The sequence below is a fragment of the Trematomus bernacchii genome, unplaced genomic scaffold, assembly GCF_902827165.1.
Source record: "Trematomus bernacchii unplaced genomic scaffold, fTreBer1.1, whole genome shotgun sequence".
Lineage (NCBI taxonomy): Eukaryota > Metazoa > Chordata > Actinopteri > Perciformes > Nototheniidae > Trematomus > Trematomus bernacchii.
The window spans coordinates 6,412,938-6,438,517 of NW_022987342.1; the positions used below are offsets into that span (position 1 = coordinate 6,412,938).

The following is a 25,580-nucleotide window of genomic DNA, read 5'->3' on the forward strand; positions in this document are numbered from 1 at the left end:
AGGAACATCCTTTTTTGGTTTCCAAAAGTAAATGTTTCCAACCTGAAACAGTTTGGGTACCTTGTATAGATTTGACCAATAGTAGGGATATGGACCGAGGATTTTACAAGAGGGATCCTGTTTTGGTTCGTTTCCTACGAGGACGCACATAAAAGCCGGCATCTCAATACCCATTCCTGCCAATTTTAAGTGACTATGAAAATCTAAAATTGGTAGTAACCCGCAAAGTAACATAGCAAAACCCCCAAAAATAAAGTTTACAAGAAGATAAGAAGGTAACAAACATAGATATTTAAAATGTGCCTTTGCGAACGTTTTGGCAGGAAAGATTTCATTCAACCCCAACTTTCATTTTGGAAATTTGCAACATACCTCTTGTTTGTTTCCACTTTTAAGGTCCCAATATGATTCAAACTAAGTCTTTGACGGTTAACTATAGCATCTGAAACACACTTCGAGATGACTATTTATGTTTGAATGCATGTAAGTGCTTGCCTTGGTCCAAAACTTCCCCTGGCTGATTTGCCTAACAGCTTACTATAACTTCTGCCTTGCATTGTCAGCTGTGTGCTGTAGACCGCATGTATTGTCAATATCACCAACGACGATGTGTATTTTACTTTCGCACCGCCTCGCTCTTGAAACCCCGGTACAAGCAGTGTATTGCCATGGCTACGCATCACTGCTACTCAAAATCCCGTAAGGTTGAGGAGGGAACAAAGGTCTCTAGTGAAAATCAAATCAGAAGGGGTTAAAGGGAAGGCAATGTAAGATTGAAGATGTGAATGGAGTGTAACCAATTGTGTTTGACATCAGCCAATAAGAGCTATGACTGACATTTGAGAATGTTTTAATGGATCCAGCAAAACAGCAGGAACTGATTTTAGCCTACAGGAGTCAATATGACATATTATATTAACTAAGTTCCACTATGGAAGAAGAGAGGAATAATGTCAGAAGGACATATCAAATAGTTCTCCTTCTGGATTGCTGCTACCTACATATCTGATGATAACAAAAAGCTGTGTGAATAACTTCATAGCGTTTCATATTCCTTTCATCTCATGTCCCTGATAACATTTATCCTTGAGGCATTCAAGCTGCTCTGCTCTTAATATCCAGATGCACAGAAAACACAACCCGGCCCTCTGAAGAAGCTGCCCATTAGGAGTATAGAATGAGTACTTTGTGATTTCTCAAATAGTGAACAAAGGCAGCTAGCAATGTGAAAAAAAAACCTTGAACAGCCTCTTTGTTTGAGGCTCGGTGTGAGGCAGAGGAGAGCTGCCAGACATCCAGGAGCACAAGGGCTCAAAGTTTTCATCGACTCTCCTCCCCGTGCTATTCGGTGGGGGAGACCTTGAGCTGAACAGAAACATAAGGGAGAAGAGAGGGAAAGAAAACAAGACAGAGACGAGAAGAGAGTAACAGAGGAAGTCTGTCAGCTGCCACACACTTCTCCAGATAACAGGCAGCAGTGTAAACAGAGGGAGCAAACGGGGAATATACTTTGTCCGTTCATTATACTGTAACTAATGAAATGAGTCAATCACCAGAGGACGAGTTAGTCATAGATACATAGCTGTACAACACACAACAAATGTCAGAAAACGGTATTCAAACAAGAATAACTGACACTTCTTTGTGAACTCCTTCATGCTCCTACATGCAGAGGCTGTTGGAAATGGGGGGGCTCCACCTTGACACAAAGAACAGAGTAACAACACTTCCCCTCTTTTCAAAATGTTCCAAGTTAATATATGGTATCAATGGAGCAAAGGCCTAAGCTTCTAACTCACTGTTTTGCATTGCATTCTTGACTGCTTGTTATGTTGGTGATTACATTCTGCATTTTTTATTAAATCATTATGTATAGGAGGCTTTCTGATTGAAATGTGCCGAGTGACAATATAACAGACACATCTGGTGATGAGATTGGTTATAAAAAATCACCTGGTAATAGTTTGAGTTATGGCCTCATGAAAAATGCCCCACTCTTGCCACAAACATCCATGTTCTTTCTGCATAGCAATGTTGAACCCCAACATAGTAAGTTGTAACAAATATTTCAGAGGTGAATCATTAGACTTTTATTTGTCAATAAAAACAGCTACCTGCTGCTGGAAAACCAGGTTGATATGGGTGCAATGATTAGCATGAAAAAACAGCTGATAGCCCTATAAATATCCCACTATGACAACAAAAAATGGATATAAAATTAAAACGTTAAACAAGGCTTAAAGCCTCATTACAGCTGAAAGGAACCTCTATGACATTATGCAGGCATGTGATCCATTGTTAATACAGACAGATTGATTGGTGCTTTAACATTTTTCTTATAGTAGATCCACCCCACCAACATACAGTAGGCAGATATGTTAGCTAGGTAGCTCAATAACTTCTGAATGGAAACTTGATTTCAAACATTGTAAACACACTATTTAAATACTCTTGCACATATGTTAACACGTTTTCTTTTTCATGGAGTAGATCCAGATCTAGACAGCCTGCTGAGTCAAACATTGTGTACATAAATTGACTTATTACCAGAATTGTGCGCTTTCTAGTTTAATTTAGCAACTACTTTGGTTCAACAAAAACCTTTATCCTGCTCTCAGATGAACTAGCCTGCAGCATTGTACTGAGGTTTTCAGAACAGTTCTAATAAGAAACTCTCATCTCTGAAGGTTTTTTGTACCTTCCTACGAAATATTTGATCAAACTATAACTACTTTTCCCATGCATAATATCATCAGTCAACTCTCCATTCTTCTCGATGTTTCTGTCTGATTCCCTGAATGTGTCCAATTCACCTCACCGTCACACTGCCATGATTTTTGAACTGTGGAAATGTCCCACAAGCGGCTGAACTGTGCTTATTCATCCTAAATTTAGCCCACTCTCCTGATCCCTTCGCCATAGCTGTGGGAAACACTGCATACTTTCCCCCTCTCTGCTCCCAATCCAGCAAGGACCCGGCCTGGGCCGTCCTGTCAAGTGCCTGACTGTAACTCACATAACAGCTCCTGTGATTGGTGGTGGATGTCCTTCCTTTGCCTCTCAGAAGGGCCGGAAATGTGTTTCCAGCTCTTCTCTTTATCGCACAGATCCCCATAAATTAAGTAAAAAAAGTCCTTTATCCTCGACCTGAAACAATGGGCTTCCTCATTGAGTTGAGTTACAGTATGTCCATAGAACACCTCAAGGACAAGGGGCTGAGCTAGTGGCCTGACTATTCAGCAATCTATCTTAGAGGATGGCATACCGATAATGCCTTGTGGTCTAGACACATGTTTCCATCAAACAAGGGTTAGCGATTCCCAATTCAGTGACCTTCTTTTTAAGCACTACGACCACAGCTACTGTATAATTTTCTGCGCTGAATATAAGAGGCTGTGTGCCGACAGCCTGCTGCTAGCATCTGTACAGCTTTTTCCAAAAGGACGGAAAATCGACCTTGAGAATGACTATCTGAGCAAACCTGACAAATATCGTTCTTTAAAAGTAAACAAAACACTGACAAAGGAGATGTTAAGAGGTGTTATATTGTAATTTTCCATTAACCAATCTTCTGTTGCTGTGGGGAGGCTCTTACGAGGGCACACTTGGAAAAATAAAAGAGAAGATTTGTGAGCGCGTGTGCGGACAGAATACAAACCAAAGGCCCTTGTAAAAAGCTTGAGTCAGAGCGTGTCCTTCTTTCAGGTTGCAAGCCATGCCGCAGCTTTAAATATAACCACTTCGCTCAAGGCTCGAAGACACCAAGGGCACATCGCCCACTACTCAGATGTTTTCTTAAACACACTTATAAAGGCTGATTTTGAATATGTTTCCCTGAAGAAATCCACAATTTCTTTAAATTCTTCCATCTGCATCATCAGTGTCGTCACGATCAACAGCCTCAATCTTAGTCATCAGTGCCACTATTGTTGCTGTCATTCTGCTTACCATCATCGCTTTCATATCTTCCATAACTGTCCTCCTCTGCATCATTATCACCACAATCATTATCATCCTACTCTAACTCCTCATTGTGATTGTCCTCCCTCCGGCTGACCCGTTCCTCTCCCTGTTCCGGTTTCCTCCCTCCAGACAAGTGACCATGGCGGCCTACTTCTGACAGAAGGACAAATTGTTCGACTCACTAGTCAGGTCTGGCTGAGAGAAAACCACATCAGTGCACAGCAGAGCAGCCAGAAAGAGCCATGAGCTGTTCTTCAGTGGGCAAACAGAAACTAAGGGTAAGGATAAGGAGATGGATACTAGCCAAGGCCTTCCTTATTCTGCAGGGTATTCAGGTGACTAGATATGTGTTGATATTTCAGGTATGAGGGTACAACTGATTTCATTTCGTTCATTTTGACTAAATATGTTCCGAAACAACATTTTCTTTCCATGACTAAGATAGCACCAATGTTATCAGGTTAAATACTTACAATGGAGGGAAACATTTATTTACCAAAAACTCTATTATTTTGCTGGCATCGAACATGTCTGTTTCCTCTGAATCAGGACTTCATTGGCAGAACACAATGAGCAGAGTCAGGAGTAACCTACTTACTTTAGTTAGAGCTGAAAACAACAGGGCTTGGGTGAATGATCAAAAAGGATATTTTGGCTCAATTTGTTTAAAATGTTCAATAAAATCTAGTGGCTAACACAGACTAAAACGTCAGCAATTTTCATTGAATAAAACTGTACTGAAATAGAAACATTTCAGTAGCAGTAAAACAAAAATAGTTTTACATTAAAGAAACAAGCATCTTTCTGTCTTGACTGACTTTTGTCTTCCTTTTTCCCTGAGTGCAATTGAGGTACATGGTAGGGCTGCACGATATTGGAAAAAAATGATATTTTTCTTCCCCTGCAATATATATTGCGATATTAAAAAATACAGGAATTGAAGAAAGTTTTTTTTGTCCGCAAACCATCCTTTCTTGAACTTTAATGCTATACAATTGGTATTTTTTTAACTATATTTAACCGGATGAAGGATTTTAGTCACGGACGTCTGGATCTTAAGTTATCAGAGCAACAAGCTGAGCTAGCTCGGTTAGCAGCGCAGAACTGCCCTGGAGAAACACATGAAACTACTTTATTCAGTGTTTTATTCAGTGTTTGCTTTGGAGATTTGATTGTGATTGGTGGTTTGCTGTGCATGCAGAGCCTGCATGTCACTCACTCAAGTAACCCTGACATGAGAGTTTTCCTTTTGTAGCAAGCAGCAAAAGAATTGTAACATGACGTGTTTGAGTTAATTTGCCTACTTAATATCGCACTTCCTAAAAAAAAGGAAGTCACAACACGATATATCGTGCAGCCCTAGTACAGGGATTGTTTTCCTTTGGTAATGAAAATACAAATTAAACCTCTTTTCCAGCAGGGCAGCTTTAGCCAACCAAACCACCGTCAAAATAAAAAACGACTGGAAAGAGGATGGCAAAGTATGGGAGAGAGAGAAATGGTAATTTCTCCTAAAAGGCATGGACAGTTTGTGAACCGAGCCACTCTTAACAGAATATCAGTGTACAAAACAACAGAGAGTCTGGCTACATTTTGCATTCATATATTCATTCTATTAGCTGTGAACCAATAATGTTACACTGAAAGAAAATAAATAGTGCAAAAAAGTATTTTAACCATAACACATTCTCTACATTTCTTGTTTCACACTGGCAGAGGCACTTTAGAATGTGACTGGTTTCATCCAAATGAATTAGTTTCCAGTAGGTGTTGACAGAAGACAAGCTTGCAAACCTTTTTTAAGGTGATAAAGACAGAAGCCTCTTGTACACATGCACTGCAACTCTGAAGTTATCTATTCACTACCCAGAGAAGCTGTATGTGAGAACGCACATCTCTAAATCATTTGGACTGGACAACGAACATAACCCTGCCAGCTCCTTCCTACAAAGTCTGCGTCATTTCCAATTAAGGCCAATGTGTAAATAGATAACAATTGTCCAAGGGATTCACTGCAACAATGTAGATGACATACTTATCACGGCGGATGTGAAATGGGAGGAAATAAAACATCTGGTGGTAAAGAAGAAGGCCCATTTACAGGAATACAATACAACTTGTGTCTGTAAGGGCCGATGTTGAGATACTCAACTGACAAAATCGAGGAAAAAATAATAACAAAACAGCTACACTGCTGCGGTGCAATCCACATTTGGTCCTGCCCACTCTTCCCTGTCATCATCCCTCGCTCATACTAAACTGGGTATAACAAGTAAGTTGGAATGCTGCTGACAAGGTGACATGTCTTGTTGTCTGTTACATGAAAGAAGTGTGTCTAAATGGCAAGTTAATGTATTTTACACAGAACATAAAGAGTTATTTCTGGGGACAAAAGCTAAACAAAGTCAGTCAATGCAACATCTGTGGCCCTCTCATTTTTGAGCCCAGAACCAGCGCCAATGTGTTTCCAGGAAGACAGCCTGTTCTGGTTATTACTAGGAAACAGTCTTGAAATCCCCAGCGATCTTTGCCAAAGCTTTGGTTAAAAACGCTCTCCAACGATTTCAGGGCTGCCATCCATGTTTCTCTGCTGGGAGCAGCAGGGTCTCTGCGCCGGATACATGTTTGGACAGGAGAGGCTCCAGGTTGCTGGGAAAACAATGGGATCAAACAGGACCATCAAAGGCATCGAGCAAGTTCAAAGGCTGGCGGGCAGACATTTATTTTTATACCAACAGAGATGGAGGAACACTGAGCATTAGAAAGTTGGTGTGTCAGTTCTGCCACGGAAGTTAGAGTGTTGCAGTGCAAATGGAAACATCAAGGAATCAAGTACGATGTGAGCACTGCAGTGCTGGTGGGGATATAATGCGAGAGCCTTTGCTTAAAAGGGACATCTGGTGAATCCCATAAATATGTAGCAGAGACTTTTAGTAAAAGAACCAAACTCTGCCAAACCTTGGTCTTTTGAGAGCCGCTTTATTTGACAACTCTATAAAGACCAAGTTAGTTGACCTTTGACCGCACCATCTGACAAAGCTAACAAAATCAATCTTGCCAATGCTGACTGGGAGTCATTTTGTGCCAAGCCATCCATGAACCATTAAGGTTCATTAGTTTCTTCCCAGGCAATTTGAGAGGCTGAATATCAAGAGGAAGACATACTCTGCTCATATTTGTCTTTTCCAGAATAGAGGAACATTGAGTGATACCTTTGCTTTTTTGTGTTTTCTTATTCCGAATCTGTCTTTTACTCCACATTGGGGGTAATCAGTTGCAGGGGGAGTCCGTTTTCTCCTCACACTGCCCCACTGGTTATCAATGGGACCTTTCAGAAAGGACCTTCCTCCACTGATTGAAACATCATTTCCTGCTGGACTAGCACACTAGGGCTATTGAGATGTGCCCCCTGTAACTCTCTCACTGCGGCCTCTTCATATTTACTAGTGACCTGGAGACCTCTGGTCCAATATACATATGGTATCAGCTTGCAGTGGGCCCGGGGTGCAATGGGCATAAACACAAGCAAACATTCGCTCAGTATGGAATAGTCAATCTGAGAGATACAAGGCAGGGTTTTTACTGCACATTCTGCTCAGTTCCAAAATAAATAGAGACCTGGAGAGAGAAGCTAACACTTTAAATGTGAGAGTTAAGCATCATAGCAAAGTCAGGAAAACTGGAAAAGAAAACTCCTCTACATAAGACTATATTTAAACAACCCAAAAATCAGAGCAGCCTGCAACCGAGAATGTAACAGCAACACACTTTAAAGCATGGAACATTACATTGTACTATAAAAAAGGCCTGTCAGCTCCCTGACGTTTTGAGGGTAAGGCAGAGATTAGATGAGAGAGTAAGAAGAGGGTCAAAAGAAGGAGGGGTATTGGTGTAGAGAAAGCATAGAGAAGGATGCTGCGCATTGCTGCATCTCTACGAGGCTGAGGGATACAAACCATGTCTCCCCTGCTCCCCGACCAATTACTAACACACACATTGATTCATTGAGGCGACGAGGTGTAGAGAACACGGGCATAGACACGGCGGCAGTGAACAGTCGAGAGGCTTACACATTCATCTATACAAAACATTGCTGCAGGTTCACCGGGTTGACATGTTCAAAATACATCAGCGTCAATAGAATTTGGTAATGTTCTACAAACACGCGTAGAACGAAGGAATAAATGAGGGATGGAAGATTACCTGTAGGTCAAAGAATTTGCTGTATCTTCTGTACACGATGTGGGAGGTGTTGTCAGAGTAGGTGACATTGATGAGATATACCTGTCAAGAGAAGAAACACAGAAGAAGGTTAAAAATGTGGCTACAACTCAATTATTTTCCTTTTTACTGTCTAGTTTTGTCCAGCCATCAGTGCAAACCCCAAATATATGAGTTGATTTGCAACAGTTTTCGGACTTTTACTTAATCTTTTCAATAAGTAAGTGGAATAGTCTGCAATTGAAATGGAAACTGAGCAATCTGGTGCCACTAAATGTTTTTAAAGCTCGGTTGGATGCTACTCAATCGGAAGTTGTTGGTACCTGTTCATGTGGATAGCTATTGTAAATTGTAATCCCTGTAATGATGCTGTATGATGTCCTTTTTGTTGTTCTGCTTATGTTTTTAATGTTTCATGTGGAACCTACTTGAGCAGGTCTCCCTTGAAAAAGAGATCAATGATCTCAATGGGATACAACCTGGATAAATAAAGGTTTGAAATGAAATGAAATGAATAAATTCCAATGGACTGATTGTAGCGGCATACGTGTGCTTGTAGCATCAACAAACTCACAAGCATCATGCACACACAGCCCAATACAAATTCCCCCAACATGCGCGTTCAATGACACACTCGTAAATATGTCACCGGTTGTTTCTTCAGAATAGATGGTGACATCATCCCTCCTTTGTCAGCACACTGACCTGTTGGCCTTCAGCCTTCGCTGCAGCACACTGTAGCCCTGAGAGGCCTGATAAGATTGAGACAGAGTCCATTTATCTGTCAAGAGGAGGTAAGTGATGCCGCCATCATTTCTAATCTAATGAAACATAGATAACCAAGGTAACAGATCCGGAGGCCGGGAATTTTTCATCAGTGATGTTCACAGAATGTAGGACCTCACATCTGCTGATATACAGTTGTTCAGAAAAGGGCTCTGGGTTTCAAATTATTCAAGTAGTTAAAGAGGCCCTATTATGCTTTTTGGGGTTGTGTTATAGGTTTGTGTGCATGTAAATGGTCTGCAAAGGCTAAAAAAACATCCTAACCTTTTTCTGCTGTAACAAAGTGACATCGATATGTAACACTTGCACTTCTATTCCAATTTATTATGAGCAAAATATAGCACGTTTTGAACATTAAAGCATGTAAACATGTCACATAGATGCACATAATACAAATATGAACCTGCAAATGAGAAACACATGTACTCTTTAAATTGTAACTAACTACGATCTTATGGTATGAGTGTATACAAATACTATCCATTGATATCCATTTTTGCATTCAGTTCTATAAAGTGTACTAATAATCAAATACCCAATCACCATAATGTTGACTCTGTTTGTATTGGGAATGTATTCATGACTTTTGTTTAGAATATAAACATCAATACTGACTTAGTTTTACCTTTTTGTTCAATTTGTGTTGCCAGATTATCCTGTACAAAATGCATTTGTGGTGTTTCTATAAATGTACCACCCATTGAGAAATTCAAAGCTTTATACATATAGCATGAACGTACAGTTAAAACAGCCATTGAGAAGTGATTTGCAATAAAACAAGATGTTGTCAACCAGCCCAAACATTGCAGCTAAGTGGCTCAAACACAGTGCGAATAGAAATCCACTTAGCATCAAGCTGCCGTGAACACAGAAACGATTGACTTTGCCTCTTGTATAGCATTCAGATTATATAAAGTCAATGTGTTTCTACTGATCAGGCATTCCTGCGAATTATTTCAGCAGGCTTCATCTTTCTGACTGATCTTACTCTGACACTCCCAACCTCTGTACCTGCCAAGAGCCTCAAGAGCAGAGCCGAGATGAATGAGGCTGAGTGAAAGAGCCTGACGTTGACGTACGAAGGGCAGCAGCTTGAAACAAAAGAGGTTTCACAACAAAGCCGGGGGTTAAAAGGCCTTGTTGCTGCTGGAAGGGGCTCAGCTGCTGCTGGCAAGGAGCCATCCCAGTATGTTCACTGCCATGCAAACACAGCTACTGGCATCCAGAAGCTGTGACTGCTACACTGACAAACTTGTTCTTAGCACGGTAGTGTGTCACTACAGCGATTAGCTTTGGCATTTATTACAATGAAAATGAGGTCCCTGGGGTACTGCCAGGTTACAAAAATCCCAACAGTCAAGGCTTACTGCCACAATCAGTGAGGTTTTCAAGTGTCTTTGGGACTTTTGTTGTAGAACAAGGACTTGTGAGTAAAGCAAAGAGCTCATTAACAAAGCATTTCAAAGATAATGGGAGAACCTTTCAGAAAAAACTGAAAAGGTGGAAAAGTGAAGTAGCTGATGGCTGAGGTGTCCTCAGGTAATCCTAGCTTTTAAAATGTTATGTAAAGACCTAACTTCACTGGCAGAGAAACCAAAAATACCTTTATGCTGTTATGCATACTATTCCAACACTTATCTAAATGATTCAGAGATACGCCTCAGAGGGAATGGGCCAAGCACTTGTCAGAGCTTGTTTGTGTGTGTGCAAGTGTATAAGTGTGTAATATATGTGAAACTGAGCATGTAATAAAGACCTTCCGTTATAACATTTAGTAAATAGCAACATTTATTTTTGAGAGCTTTACAGTCTAAGAACGATATATTAGTTAACGTTTTTTTCACAGTGGTGGTGTAGCTCTAGAAATGGCAATAATGATTGTAGGTCCCATAATGCTACTTAGCCCAAGTTCATTATTTGTATTATTATTATTTGTTTACGTCACTTTTATTTGTTTGTTGAATACTTCCGGTAATTGTCACATGGTGTGGTTTGTGTATATAAGTCACCTGTTTCATGCCGGGTGCGGATGACAGAGGGTGAGCTTGTGCTGTCATTTTTTCTGTTGACCGTTTTGTCCATAGTTACTGTGTTTTGATTTTGTTTATTAAATATCGTAAAACTATCTTGCTTCAGTGTGGCCTTTCTCTTCGAAAACGCGTCACAGTTTATAGCCAAGCTTAGCCTCTCGGCGACTCAAACGGAACTGGAAATTGAGCCACCACAATGATTATTCATGGTCCCCAGAGGAGGATCCAAATGACTTTGGTGCTCCCCTTTGGTGCCCCTAGGAGGGTTGTTTTTGTATGTAAAGTGTCATAACAATTATTGCCATCAAATGTGGTACATATACCTGTAGAGGAGTGATTCTAATTGCTTTGGTTATTCTGTGACTAATCTTAAAGCACCAACATAAGGGATGTAAATCAAACATTTCATCACACAAAAATACTATCTATAGTGTTTCAACCTCAATACATTATTTGCTGACATCATGAAGACTGCCCTGAAAGGTTTTATGTTCCCAAAATAAAGATGTATCTTAAAGCTCATTATACATATTGATGTTGTCATTTTGTATCGATGATATTCGATTTCGATTGTTGCACCCTTTCATTTATTCATCAAAATATCTCTACATCGATAGATTGGCCATACATATTGTACATTAATGATTGAAAAGCGTTGGTACAACTTTTCAGAGCCACTGGCATGGTAGTTACTTAAAATATATCTTTGGCATTTCTGTAACGCAATGTTTTGTCCCTTATTAGCCTAGAGATACCCTTACAGAACAACCTCTAATAACCAAACACTAGCTTTAATAAGGTATGGAAAGGCAATTCCACTATATGTTACTATTATGCTTTTTGGGCTTTTCCCTTTCCTGTAGTGTGTTATATAGGTTTTTCTACATGTAAATGGGCTCAAAAGGCTAACATTCCAAAGTTCCCTCCGAGGAGTTTCTCTCCCACTCACTCCCCCCTGCCTGAAACGCCTCCATTGGACTCTTTTGTTAACTTCTGTAACATAGTGACAGCACTATGTAACACTCATACTTCTATTGGTTAGCACTTCAACACATCTTACGTAATATGCTAAAGGGGAGGACATTTCCAAAACATCTCTTAGTGGTCAAAACAGAGCCAGCCAGCTAACCAATCAGAGCAGGCTGAGCTCTGGTTTCAGACAGAGGGTGAAAAGAGGTGCTGCAGCACAGGCAGTATGAGAAAAATAAAGAGCTTTTTGAACATTAAAGCATGGAGACATGTCACAGCAGAGACACATAATACAAATATGAACCTTAACATTAGCATAATATGTCCTCATTAAACAAAAAAGTAATTAACATTTTAGAAATAGTGCATACAACAATATAATGTACTTGTCCACCACTTTAAGTCATTTTAAGTGTTATAAACAGTATTTGTCAAAATATAGCTTCTCATGAAAGCACATTTTGTATCACTATAACAGTGTTTCTCTATATTGTTATCTATTAGCTCTTTAAACATCATCATTTTCTTATGTTTGCCCACAGGATGAATTATTGTTGTTGACTGTACAGTGTTAAACATTTATCTTATAGTGTTGTAAACCATTTATTAAATATCTTAAAAAAGCTGAATAAGGTGAACTGGAAGATGAGATGTTCAAAAATATTGTCAAGCATGAGATCAACAATAACTACAGGTCTCAAATGCATCTTCCTTTCTTTTGTAGGTTGAAATGAAATATTTAAACCAGATAATATCTAGATAAAAATGTCCTGCATAATATTGTGATTGCTGCAAGACATTTTTTGCACAGCAGGCATGTCTAGACCAATGAGGCATATCTGCAATTCCAACATGAAGGCTGAAATTTGGGGCGCGGAGGCACCACGCAAGCTCACATGGAGAAGCATGATCCTCATGAGCGCTTGATTTCTAACACTCAGCTGTTAATAACCACACCTCAATTTAGAAACAGGAAGGTGTTCGACACAGGGATAAGGAAACAATGAGGAGGCAGGACAGTAACTCCCTGTAGATGACTGTTTACGGCATGAGTATGTTTGACCACATTGTACTGCTTTAGTTCAACTGAAAAAGCTCCTGTCATCAAGAGATATTTGACAACTTGCTAAAAGCCAGTCTTTCTGATCATAGATTAGTCAAGTTATCCTAACACAGCATGTCAATACTCCATTTCTGACTTGTCAACTTATTTTCAAAGGAGTCTAAAAATCGCTTCATAAGCAGGGAAAACACAAAAGTGGGGAAAAAAACTAAACAACTCAAAGAAAGCTTTGGGGGCTTGAATGTGCCAGATAGCAAGAAAAAGACCTTGTTCATCTGATATTCCCACGGAGGGAGCGAGACTTGAAAACAAAAGTTTTATTTCAGCTCAGAAGCAGCGACAAAAACATGAATTCTTACGACAGAACAAATTGGACCTCTGATTATTTCATCATGTTCTTCTGAGATGGCTATGAATATTCATGTTGAGCTTACTGTTTTCCCCTTCTGCTGATGAATAATTTCTCTAATAATATGATGTTCAACGGCCGTAAGAGGTAGTGTAGAAAGTATAATGAAGAAAATGACTTACAGTTTCGGAGGAAAGCCAGGAACTAGTCCAACAGTTCTCAAGAGCAGAAGGCAAAGAGTGAGTGCTTGGTGGGCAGAGAATGTGGGCCCCGCCACTAAATGCACTGAACCCCGCCTAAACTACTATATTTAAAGTGAACTATAAAACAGACACACATCATACTTTCAGACCATTAAAGTTCACTCGTTTTAACTACAAAAAGTCAGGTTGGAAAAATCCTCTTAACTTTTTCCACATGGAACCACAACCTAAATATACTCACATGTCTAATACAGCACCAACAAATGACTAAATGAGACTACAAATGCTTAAGCTGTTTCTCAGCAAAGCCAACAACATGGTCACAAGAGTGAAATAAATAGTAGGACAATTCCATTCATAAGCTCTGGCAGGGGGGTCTATGGAAACACCCTAAAGACAGAGTTTCTGTATCAGCTGCCAAAACTGTGCCCTTTATTAACCACACACCAGGCCGACGCCTCCACTTTCCTTAAATGCGCTCACTTACATTTTGTAATGGAATAACGCCTCATGTCCCGTTGTGGTGGCTGAAGGAAGTGCCGGTCAGAAGGTGCTTTCATGGCTTCTTGATACCATCACAATTTGTTCCCAAGAGAACAATCCTAAAGTGACTTTGTATCAGACAACAACAAAGCCAGATGAGAAAAGTATAGGTCTGGCTATAAGCACAATGTGACTCTCAAAGCAACATGAGACAACTAAAGCCTTCCAAAGAGACCCCAGCTGTCCCCAATTAAGATTGCATTTTAGACTGGTGTAGAAATTAGTCCCAAAACCCAGAAATGAGTTAGCATTTTACCACTTCCAGTTCAAATCTCAAAGTCAACCCTTTTTTTCAGAGAATATATCAGAGCTGTTTTTAGGTCTGTTGGTACAAGTCCAACTCAAGTCTTAAGTAACTTGAGACGATTCGGTTCAAGTGTCAAGTCAGTCAATGGAAATCTCAGGTTCTGGAAACAAGACAAATATATGATTCTTCATAAACAGACTGAAAGTCTATCATGTCTCTGGATAAATGCGACATGAAAAAGATTGTAAACTTCTTTTTATAACCATTCTTTTTGATAGTCTGTCTATAGTGAGCCCCTTGAAGTATTTGTGTGAATCTCTGACGATGAAGTAACTTCTGCTGTACTTTCTGGTGGATTTATTATTAACCGGATCTACATTTTCTAATAAATCACCGTTGAGTGCTTTTGTAAATAAATAATATCTTGTCATGCTAATCAGGCCAGTCCCATTTTAATAACTTTTATCCAATTTCCCTGACTATCTAATAATCTCGTAAAGAGAGCTGTGAGCAAGATCTTGTGGTTTCTTCACATTTCTGTCTTCTTCCTCACAAAGAACACACATTAGACAACAGTAAAATGGCCCGACGAGTTGAGAACGATCATTTTAAGTCCATTTCCCATTTCCCATAAACACAAAACCAGAACTGGCGCACATGTGGTGCCCACACATGCTATGTCTCTCCACAGACATTTCTGGGTGACGTAATCCTAAATCAAGCTGTTGAGTAGAACACCGTGAGCTGGAGGCCACATTCGAGCGCCACTCCATGTGCTTTTACCCTGAAAACAGACAGAAGAGTGGGTGACGTCTTGCTGTCATGCTTTAAAAGAGTTCTATACTACAGGAGACAAATAAAATGTTCCACAATCACAAACAACATCTGGTACTGAACACATGAAAACAACCCCCAGCGTGTGTGTGAGGTCCCGGTAATAAAAGGGCGAGAACATCCGCATCTTCTGTCAACCGCTCTTGCCGGTGCTCGTGGCACAGAAACACCCGCCTGTCAGTATCAGTGTCAGTGCTCTGCAAACTGAGCATCAACATCTTTGACTTTACAAACAGACGTCAGCAAAGCCCCTGACTCACCCTCTTCTCTTTTCTCACTCACACAAAAGCCCTTGAGCACTTCCAGCCAGTTGTCTCCCAAACAATTGCCAATCCAAAAAAGAAAACTGCCCTCGTAAACCTCTCCGACCATCCCAGTTAGGGGTGAGCATTTGAGAACTGGGACCTTTTTCGCCGAGATATCAGTCTGTGTTTGATAGGCCAATACATATTTGAGTGGGAAACAGCTCTCTGAAGACATGTTTTATCGTTCCAAATAACAACACCGTCTTCCAGGTTGGGCCTTTGCGCGGCACAGGAGTCTCTAGAAAATGAAATGTTATGGGACTGGGACTTGTAGACTGAAACAGAAGCTAAAAGTAAACATGGCCGTGCCTCACCTCGCCTTCTCTGTTATCACGTCTTCCAGCAAACACGAACACGCTCACAGGAAGAGGATGTGTGTTCGCATCTCAGCGGTCCGGCTTTCCCTACGGTCCAACGAACACTTCCCATCCACAAAGCCCTGATTCTCACCCCCCCTCTTCTCCCAAGATAAGCATTTCCAGCTGGTTTCACAAACATTACAAATGAGATTCAATGGGTGCCACAGATTGTGTCTTTCTCTCTGTTTTTCTCCCTCCCTCTTTCCCTCTTTTTTCTTCTCACAGTGACTGTTCCTTGTCTCCTGAGACAGGGGAGCAATGGAAACTAGGCCATGGCTGGCCCACTGAGACAGAAAAAAACCAAACTACAGCTCTGAGAAGCTCCTGTTACACTTTAACTCTACTATAGACACTATCCAACAATCATATGTACAGTTGGATTGATTTGGGAGGCTCAAGTTACACGACTAAACTACTCTGTGGAAGCAGTAGCTGTGCATTAAGAGCCCAAGTTGCATCGAACACATATTACTATATGTATCATCAACAGCAGACCATTAATTCACTGTCTCTAAGCACTGATAGTGTCACATTAACCTGCCAAGCAAATATAATGTGGGTTTAATGTGTGGGTTTTAAAAGAATAGTTGGTCATCTTGCCAAGATAGACGAGGAGAAAACAAATATTTAGCTACAGCTAGGACACACCTAGCTTAGCTTAGCATAAAGCTTGGAAACAGGTGGAAACAGCTACCGAAAGCATGCACTTCATATATTGTTTGTTTATAGAGTGCCACAGTGACGCGTCCTAAAACCCAGAAGTAAACTCCTTCCGGTTCCTTCGACAAAAAAGCAATGCAATTTCTCCATAGGATTTTGGAAAATAGCTCGAAATAAGGTCTGTGGTTGACACACATTTAAGAGACGGATCACGTTTTGTTCAGCCGGATAATATCCACATGTCTACCCTACTTTTATAATTTTTTCGAATCATAAATCTAGTCGCCAGAAGCAAAATGCTAACGTTATGCTATAAACGAACTACAGCAGGGTCGCTGCTTCAACGTCACGCCAACTTAAGATCCCTATTCAAAAATACAGATTCAAAATTGTACAAGTTGAAGTGTTTGTTTTAACAGTTTGCAGGAGGCAGGTACTTGCTTTCAAGCAGAACAGGGCAAAACAAACTTAGAGGGAGTGTTTACGTGTTCAGTGTAATGACGTACAACGTCCTCGACAACTTCTGTAGTCCTATTCATCCACATGTTAACAATCATCGTTTTTCAGACACGTAAACTCTTCAAAAATCACCAGTGGGGTCACTGCTGATGTATTGAATGTCGTAGAACAAAACGTGATCTGTCTCTTAAATTTGTGTCAACCACAGACCTTATTCCGAGCTATTTTCCAAAATCCTATGGAGAAATTGCATTGCTTTTTGGCAAAGGAACCAAAAAACCATAATGTAAAAATTACAAGTTTTGGATTTAAACGAGGCTATCTGCTGGATAACTTCTTGGCCAGACGAAGTGACTTAGATAAGCTAACTGGATGCTTCCTGTTTACCATATGAGACATTAGCCTTAGCTTAGGTTTTTATGTTAACTAGCAATACAAATTGGAGGCAAGGGGAAACAGCCAGCCTGAATCTCTCCAAATTACAAGTTGTGGAACTATTACTGGACGCTTTTATGTTGCAAACACACCGTCTCAAAATATTGATCTTTAGAGTAGACAATAGGCGCGTTCACACCGGAGTACTTTTCCCACAATAGTTCATCAGAACTATGATATATTTGCGTTCACACCAAAAAGCCCCAGGAACTAAAGTAGTTCAAATTAGTTCATCTGACCCGCTTTTCAGTCCCTGCTAGAGAGCAGGGATTGTCATGGGAGAAAATAGTTCATACATCTGATTGGCTGTGCGGAATGCAAACCACGCCCGTTTGACTCCGAATTTTTTTTTTTTTAAGCGGCCAATGTATTTGCTCGCTTCGGGCAGCGCACCCGAAGAGATTACTTTTGTGAAAGCAGTTATTATAGCAACACTAAATAAATCATCGGAGCGGTGGAGTGATGAGGATGTGTCGGCGCTTCTGGCGATTTACTCGGAGGATGCGAAGCGCCGCATTCAGAAGCTTCTACTGAATGCAGTTTCCGTGGCTCAGCAAAGTTAGCAGACCTGGCAAAGTCATGTCGGGACGACTACGAAGGTAAAATAAAATACATGCACTGCACTGTTTTAATCTGCACAATACTGGTCTTAGATGTACTTTTATTTGCTCAGTAGATCGAGCTAGCCATGCTAGAACTTGCTATCATAGGTCCAAGCTAGCTAACAACATCTAGCTAGCTAGCTATTCTCAGCCGTGCCCGCTATGAACACGTTTTGACTTGTGAATAAGTGTGCAATGTTCTGTAATTTGCTTCACTAACTCATGGCACTAATCGTGTGTTTCAGGCGAGGTGTTTCTCTCTGGATTAGAAACTAGTTTTCCCCTCCGGGATAAAACGATAATATAACGTTAGCAATTAGCATGCTAGCTGGACATAATGCTACCTCTAACAATACATTGTAGTTGCTATAATTTCAAGTCATTTGCAACATTCATTCTACATGTTAATGGTAAAAGCTTAAACTGTTGATTACCTGCATGCCACAAAGACTGATGTTCTAATATCTTTGCACATTTAAGTAAAAATGTAATTGAAATTCTATTTATTTTTCCTTTTTTTTTATTGATTGTTATAATTTTACTCAGCCATGTTATGTTAGATGTCAATCCACTTACACTGTAACTACTCTGGCCTTGAAAGAAGGTTACACATCTAACTGATGTCCACTAATCCCTATAAAACAAAGTTCAAGCATACATTAAGCACAAAACAATAAATAAGGGCACTTTGATATTTATTTTTTATTTGATATTATTTGATCCTATCTTATCTTCTACTTTACACCTGCATTTTGTACACTGTCCCTTCCTGCACCATGTCCAATGTTGTCTCTGTTGACAACCTACTAGGCGATTAAACTGATCTTGTATCTTGCTTATTTCTCCTTAGGAAAGCGGGCACGGGATGACAGCTTCCTTGACACCATCATGGCGATGGACCGCCGTGCCATGGTCAGCAAGGAGAATGAGGACCTGCGTGCCAAGGAGATGCACGACGAACGGCTGCTGCATTCACACAAGGCCCAGGAATCGGACGACCAGCTGCTCATGGTGATGCCGCGCCATGCTGACTCGGCGGCGCGCCAGGTGGAGCAACCAAATACCTTTCAGGCTGGGCTTCTGGCAGTGCAAAGCGAGCTGATTAAATCCAACAGGCCTTCAATAAAAAAATTAAGAAAAACTTGTCGTCGTTGATAAACTGTACAATGACTTGTTGGGAGGCGTGTGGTGCAGTGGTCTGGTGCGTTGGTGTTCGGATCAGGGGAGCACAGGTTCAAACCCCACTGCTGTCAGCATGTCGTTGTGTCCCTGGGCAAGACACTTCACCCCAAATTGCCTACACCTGGGACAGTTAATTTTGTATTATTGTGATTATATATATGCCACTGTTATTAATACTGACACTTCACTTTGCACTAAGGTGTGTCTGCTGCTGAGCCTACATATTGTTATTATATATATATAATAATATATAATCGCATGATTGTCCATAGTTAATCGCGATTAATCGCAAATTAATCCCACATTTTTTATCTGTTCTAAATGTACCTTAGAGGGATATTTTTCAAGTTTTTAATACTCTTATCAACATATGAGTGGACAAATATGCTTTATATGTTTGTTTATTATCATTTGAACAATGACAAATATTCTCATGAATATTAAACACAACAACCTCTGAACATTACAAATATTCGCCTCAATTCAACCTGGAACCTCTCTCATACAATAATACAATACAAAGTGTGTGTGTGTGTGTGTATGTGTGTGTGTGTGTGTGTGTGTGTGTGTGTGTGTGTGTGTGTGTGTGTGTTTGTGTGTGTGAATGTGGAGACACTGTGATGGATCGTTGGAGCTATGTGCAGCTCAAGGCATATATGCTCGAACGGGAGCTGCCTGGACGCTGCAATCATGTTGCGCGCACTATCCGTGCTGAGTGTGCTGACTTTTCGTACAATGTCCCACTGTCTGGCTACCTGCATAAAGTCAAGTGCTCGGCGGAGTTGTTGGCGAAATGTCGCTCCTCTGTTTTCATTGAAACAGCTCCTTATATCCGTTAGCGCAGCTAGCTAGCACCAGATGCTAACAACAAAAACAACACGTAAAAGCTGCTGGAGTCCCAGCAGCTTCTACTGAAGCCAGTCCCCAACTCCGGGGACTTCCGGCCGGAGACTTCGGGTGGCAGTATACGCCGTGAAGTTGTTTGCAGCCTGCCAGTAAACCCAAAGCAGAAGAAGAAGAAGTGACGTCAGCAAATTCATTTGCCTAATCCTCCCTCAGGGACTTATTCCGGTGTGAACGCGATCTGCTCAGAGTTCCGATAAACTAAGTACTGGGAACTAAGTACGGCAAAGTACTTGGTGTGAAAGCGCCTATTGGCCTATTTTTCAACATTAGACCGAACTAGCTTATTTGCCTTGCTTCCATTTCTAATACTAAGCTATTCATTTTCCACCTTTTAAAACTATTGTTGCTGCTTGTTATTGCGCACAGCATTGCAACATGAGTTTAAAACCTGCAATAGCCATGTGTCATTCCTGAAACATTGGCCTGGTTACTCTGTATTATCTCCTTAACACACTTTAAGCTATTTATATAGGGACTATTTCTGTAATGGAAATGAGTTCCAGTTGAAACAGATAACTTTGAGGATCATCAAGAGCAACCAAGATTGTTTTTGTAAAGAGATTCCTCCTATTATTTGTTTAAATTATATTGTAGGCCTATATTGCAGACGCTTCTTTCTAAAGTGACTGATTGGATCTTAAAATATAAAATGTTGATCGTTAGATTTTCTGAATTCATCAAGTCTAACCAATCAACCCTGTAAGCCCGTCTGAAACAAAAGCACATACAGTTTAAAAACATACATTTTCTCAAGACCAAAGCCAATAAGAGGCTGTTATACCAAATTACATGTTTAGCTTGTTGTCATGTGAAAACACATATGTTCGTGAATATGCACTTAGAACATGCCTAGTCCAGGCGTACACCGCTATTTTTAAAATCATGGATTTTCTTTGTTCATTTCCAAAATAATCCTGTCCACACAAGCAAAGTTTATAAAAAATCTCCATAAAGAAACCTACCAAAATACAATCAAAAGGCTGTTAGTTAAGTTTGGCCACACACAAACACACACATATGGGGATCTATTCCAAAACTGGCGACACCAAAAATAAATGTTGGTTAATCTTTAACGTGGAAGGAGTTTTACAAGAGGTGCAATTGCAATGACCTAAAATGCTTTTGTTTTTCTCTAAAACTAAAAGGTACACATGTTTTTATTTAAAAAAGCTAAGTTTTCAACCAAAAAAAGTGTGTTCTTGTGATTTAGCCTGAAACACAATGTGAACAGAAGAATATTTTTTTGCATCGCTAACTAATCTTAAATCCATTTCCACATCTTGTTTTAAGACCATTATTAACTCAGCTGATATCATCCTTGATAAGTTTGTGTTTGATAAAATAAACGCAAATTAATTGGCACACGGTGAACCTGGGGCAGGTAGTCCTCCAGTATGGGAGTACTGGTGGTTTCAAGAGCTCCAGGCAAACTATAATTAAGCTGCCATGTGGAGTCTGCTGCGTGCACTGTACTTGATGGGTACTTGAAGGCGACAGTGTACGAGCACCCAGTGAATGGGGAGAAGGAGTGAAGGGGCTGTCAGTTGGGGCCCAAAGCTAGTTGCGTGCCCCTGGTTCTGTACAGTGATGCTTCTACACTGTCAAGAGTTGAGGTATCAGTTTACAGGGGCCACCCCAGGTGACAAAAATATACGGGCAGTGTTTGCTATTATCGACTCTGACAATTTCGCAGATGCTGTTATGTTCTGGGTGGGAACATTCATATCATTTTTCCAAGTCTTGTAAAGAAGTAGCAGTATGTCTAAAGAAAGTACACATGTGGGGAGAGCCCTGTGAATTCCTACTTTCCAAGGAGAATAAGAGTGTTAATTGTGTCCATATCGTTAGGCCCAAGGGTCTGCAGGTCTGTAATTGCATATGAGCAAGTCATTTATTATGTCTTGTTTTTGAGCTCAAAATAGGATCTAACGGAGAGCCGAGCCCCAAAGACAGACTCTCACTTAAAACAAGTGAGGTATTGATGAAGAAGGCCACAGGAGGGAAGGATCAGGAAGGGAATGATAGTCACTGAAATAGGGAGAATTAAGGGTCCAACATCTTTAAAATAAGGATTGATCAGACAAGCTTAAAATAAAAACAAAAAGTGCATTCAAACAGTTAGTTTGACATCTTTCAAAGATATGCTACTTAATGCAGAACGTGGTGATATTAGTTTGTCAACTGCTGTTTTCAAGGTCAATCTTAATTTTTAAGACACATTGACTAAAAGCCCCTCGAGTGCAAACATTGTTTTTATTTAAACATCTTCAATTTCACTAGGCAGATACCATCTATTGATGAAGTTCATGTCATTTGAACAATAACTCCAGAACAAGAACTAAATTAACCTTGTGTTGACATTATTTTGGGAAATGTTGACTAGATAATTCAAAAAAAAATGTTAACAAGACCATTTCAGGATACGGACAGGCTTATCTTGAATTTTGAACTGAAGGATAACATTTATGGAAATATAATCCTTATATAACTTTGGAAACTGTTCATTGACAGGTTTTGAAGCCTGGACAGGAACTGCTGAACACTGAGAAGGTATATCAAATTGTCAGTTAAAATTATAATATGAAATATTGGTTAATTGAGCGTGTGAAATATTCGGATATACACATTAAGATTTCAGTCTGAATAATGAAAATGTTGCTATATTATAGAACTGCTGAACTTCTGTAGTACTATAGGACTATGACTATAGTATGTTTACTAAAACACCATGAGGCTGATCTGTCTATCTGGTTGAGGAAGCGGTATGGAGCAAATCAATTATTCAATAGTTATACAAAAATATAACAATAGTTTTGATCAAATAACTCGATAATGCAACAATAATATAGTTCTGACTATTGGTGCTTTCACAAAGTATTTACTCAATTCAATCAATACTTTTTCACCAGTAAGGTGGATAGAAATGTACAGAGGTAAAGCAAATAATAGATCACTTAAGAAAATGACATATTGCATGACAATTAACTTAAGAAGATTCAAAGAAGATATTTAGTCACATATCATGATATAGATATAATATCAATATATTGCCCAACCCTACTTCCACCTTACAACTTGTCAGAAGTACACAGGTACAGTAAGCTGGCATTACTGAATGTAATCATTTGGTGTGACTAATTAAATATGTAACCACTTTACCCTAAAAAAAAGAACTGAATGTACACTAGTTTTGACTCCAAACACCTCTGACTAGTCTAAATAATAATGAGTACTAGTGAAGAAGTCATGATCATCTTGACACATTGAAGGTAATAGCCTGCATTAGGTTACAGTGCTGAAGGTGCCCAGGCTGCTTGTTTGACAGTCCACATTTATGACAGCTCACTTGTGATAATGAACCATGTCTGTTGAAATATTGAGGGGGGTTAGCTACAGTAATAACGGTTTGCTTTATTATTTATAAGCAGGTATCTTGCTGAACACGAGTTAGCTTAGCGATGGTCTCCAAGAAGCTGCTAGCTACATTAATGGACTAAATGCTGCGTTTAGGTGTCACGCTGTGGCTGGGAACAGGCCAGAGACACCGCTGACACCTCTGAATGGGACAAGGTGGGAATAAGGTGATATGCAGGCAGGCAACTCACGTAGTGTTTAGACGGATTGCGCCTCTTCTGCACGTCCACGACTTTCACGTCCAGCACAGTCCTAAACTGCATCTTGACCCTGCAAAGGCTATGCATTAAAAGCGACAGACAGGCAGCTGCTGAGGCTCCGGATAAGCTATCTTGTATCACGGGAGAGAAATCACCACATTCATCGCTGTGTCACTTAAAAATTCAGCGGTCCATGAAGACAGCAGCTCCTCGTCGGCGCAGACTGACGCAACGACCATACATATGATCAGAAACTTATCAATAGTACATGTGAGCTTTTGCTGGCCGGTGGCGGTGAAACACACAGCCGAATATACGAGCACAGAGTGGGGTTCACGTTGCTTCAGCAGCACAGTCTGGCCGGTGGCGGGCGGCGCGCTGGTTAAGGCGGTCACCTTAAAAATAGAAAAAAAGTGATGCGAGTTCCTTTGTGTCTGCCGCGGTGCCTACTGGAGGGGCATCTGTATACCTGGAGGTTACCGGGGTGTCTGAATGCGAAGGGAGCCGGCAGATCCAGCGCCTAACCTCCTCCTGCCTTCCAGCAGGCGCAGTTAATTTAGGGAACGGAGTGGGATGGGCTTCACACACGTCCTCAGGGCGATTTGGAATGAAGCATCCAATAAAAAAAGATTTGCCTGTGCCTTCTTCGACAAGAAACGTACTGTGACAAAGGCTAATGATGATGTGTTTGTTACGAGCGGAGACACTCGGCCTATCATTTCACTAATCTTCCCCCGGGGCCCCAGAACTTTTCCTTCCCGCTTCAGAGCATATTAAATAAAGTAACGTAATGTCTCAACATGCAGGCCTGAATTCGACACGAACTGCAGGTTATTCATTGAAATGTTCCTACTTCTCCCGGTGTGATAATGAAGCTGTGCTCACTTTGTTCACACTCTCCGGTCTCTGAGTCACGAGCAGCTTTCTGGCCGGAGACACGAGCAGCTGGAGATATGGATACAGATGTTTCTCAGGCGACCAATCAGAAATAGCCTGCTCTACATGAAAGAGCCAATTAACGACCGAACACTGCCCCCCTGTGCACACGGCAACACAGGCATGGTGCTAAAGCTTGGACTTATTACTCCTTTTTAGTTCACTAAATTGAACACCTAAAATGAATTAAGCCCCTTAACAGGTTTTCATGGCATGAAGATCAGATAAGTATCACATTTTAAGACGTTCTGTTGTTATTATAATGACTTTACTGTAAGCACTAGCCTAAGGCTTGAACTCCAACTGGGCATCTGCCCCAGGGGATTTAAAAGCTCCAAGCCTACTGTGTGTGAACTGCTTTGTTGTGAAGTCATTTAATATGCGTATGGGAAGATGTAAGGATGGATTACCAATAAGGCAAAGATTGTCAAGGGGTCAATGAGAGAAAACTAATTTGTAGTTATGTAATGTATACATCTAAAGGGCTTTCTTGCAAATCAAACATTTTTTATTTAATTGACAATCCACCAATTTTCACATGATATTTACTCATCATGATTCTGATTTTTTCTACATGTACTCAGAGACTGCAAGTGTTTAACTGAAAGCCTGCAAAACAAACCGGGCATGTAGTTTCAAAGACTTGGGAATTTTCCAGACTGGGAAAGTCTAATAAAAATGTAATTGAGTTATATTTTTAGTCCAACTTTCAGAAGTTTGATTCCCAGCCTAGATATGCATAATGCACGTTGGATGAGTAGTGCATTATATTTATGTCAGTATAACCACATGAAGATACAACATATTTGTGCATGTTGCATTTTGGCATTATGATGTGCTTGCAACTGCTTTTTTAAAATTATGATGACAGAGATGGTAATAACAGCCGATTATTGGTATTATTATTTAACACT

At 40.3% G+C, this 25,580-nt stretch overlaps 1 protein-coding gene across 2 annotated transcripts in view; it reads right to left on the reverse strand.

The window, feature by feature from the left end:
- The window catches only part of sh3pxd2aa (SH3 and PX domains 2Aa), a 126,172-nt gene extending 101,725 nt beyond the window's left edge, over positions 1–24,447 (reverse strand). For both annotated transcript variants that reach the window (XM_034130892.1, XM_034130883.1), the window contains exons 1-2: positions 23,722–24,447; positions 8,167–8,247 (exon numbers count right to left, since the gene is read on the reverse strand). In XM_034130892.1, coding sequence (XP_033986783.1) covers positions 8,167–8,247; positions 23,722–23,817 — 177 coding nt within the window. In that variant the 5' untranslated portion in view covers positions 23,818–24,447. The remainder of the gene's footprint in view (positions 1–8,166; positions 8,248–23,721) is intronic.
- Positions 24,448–25,580: the final 1,133 nt, after the last annotated feature.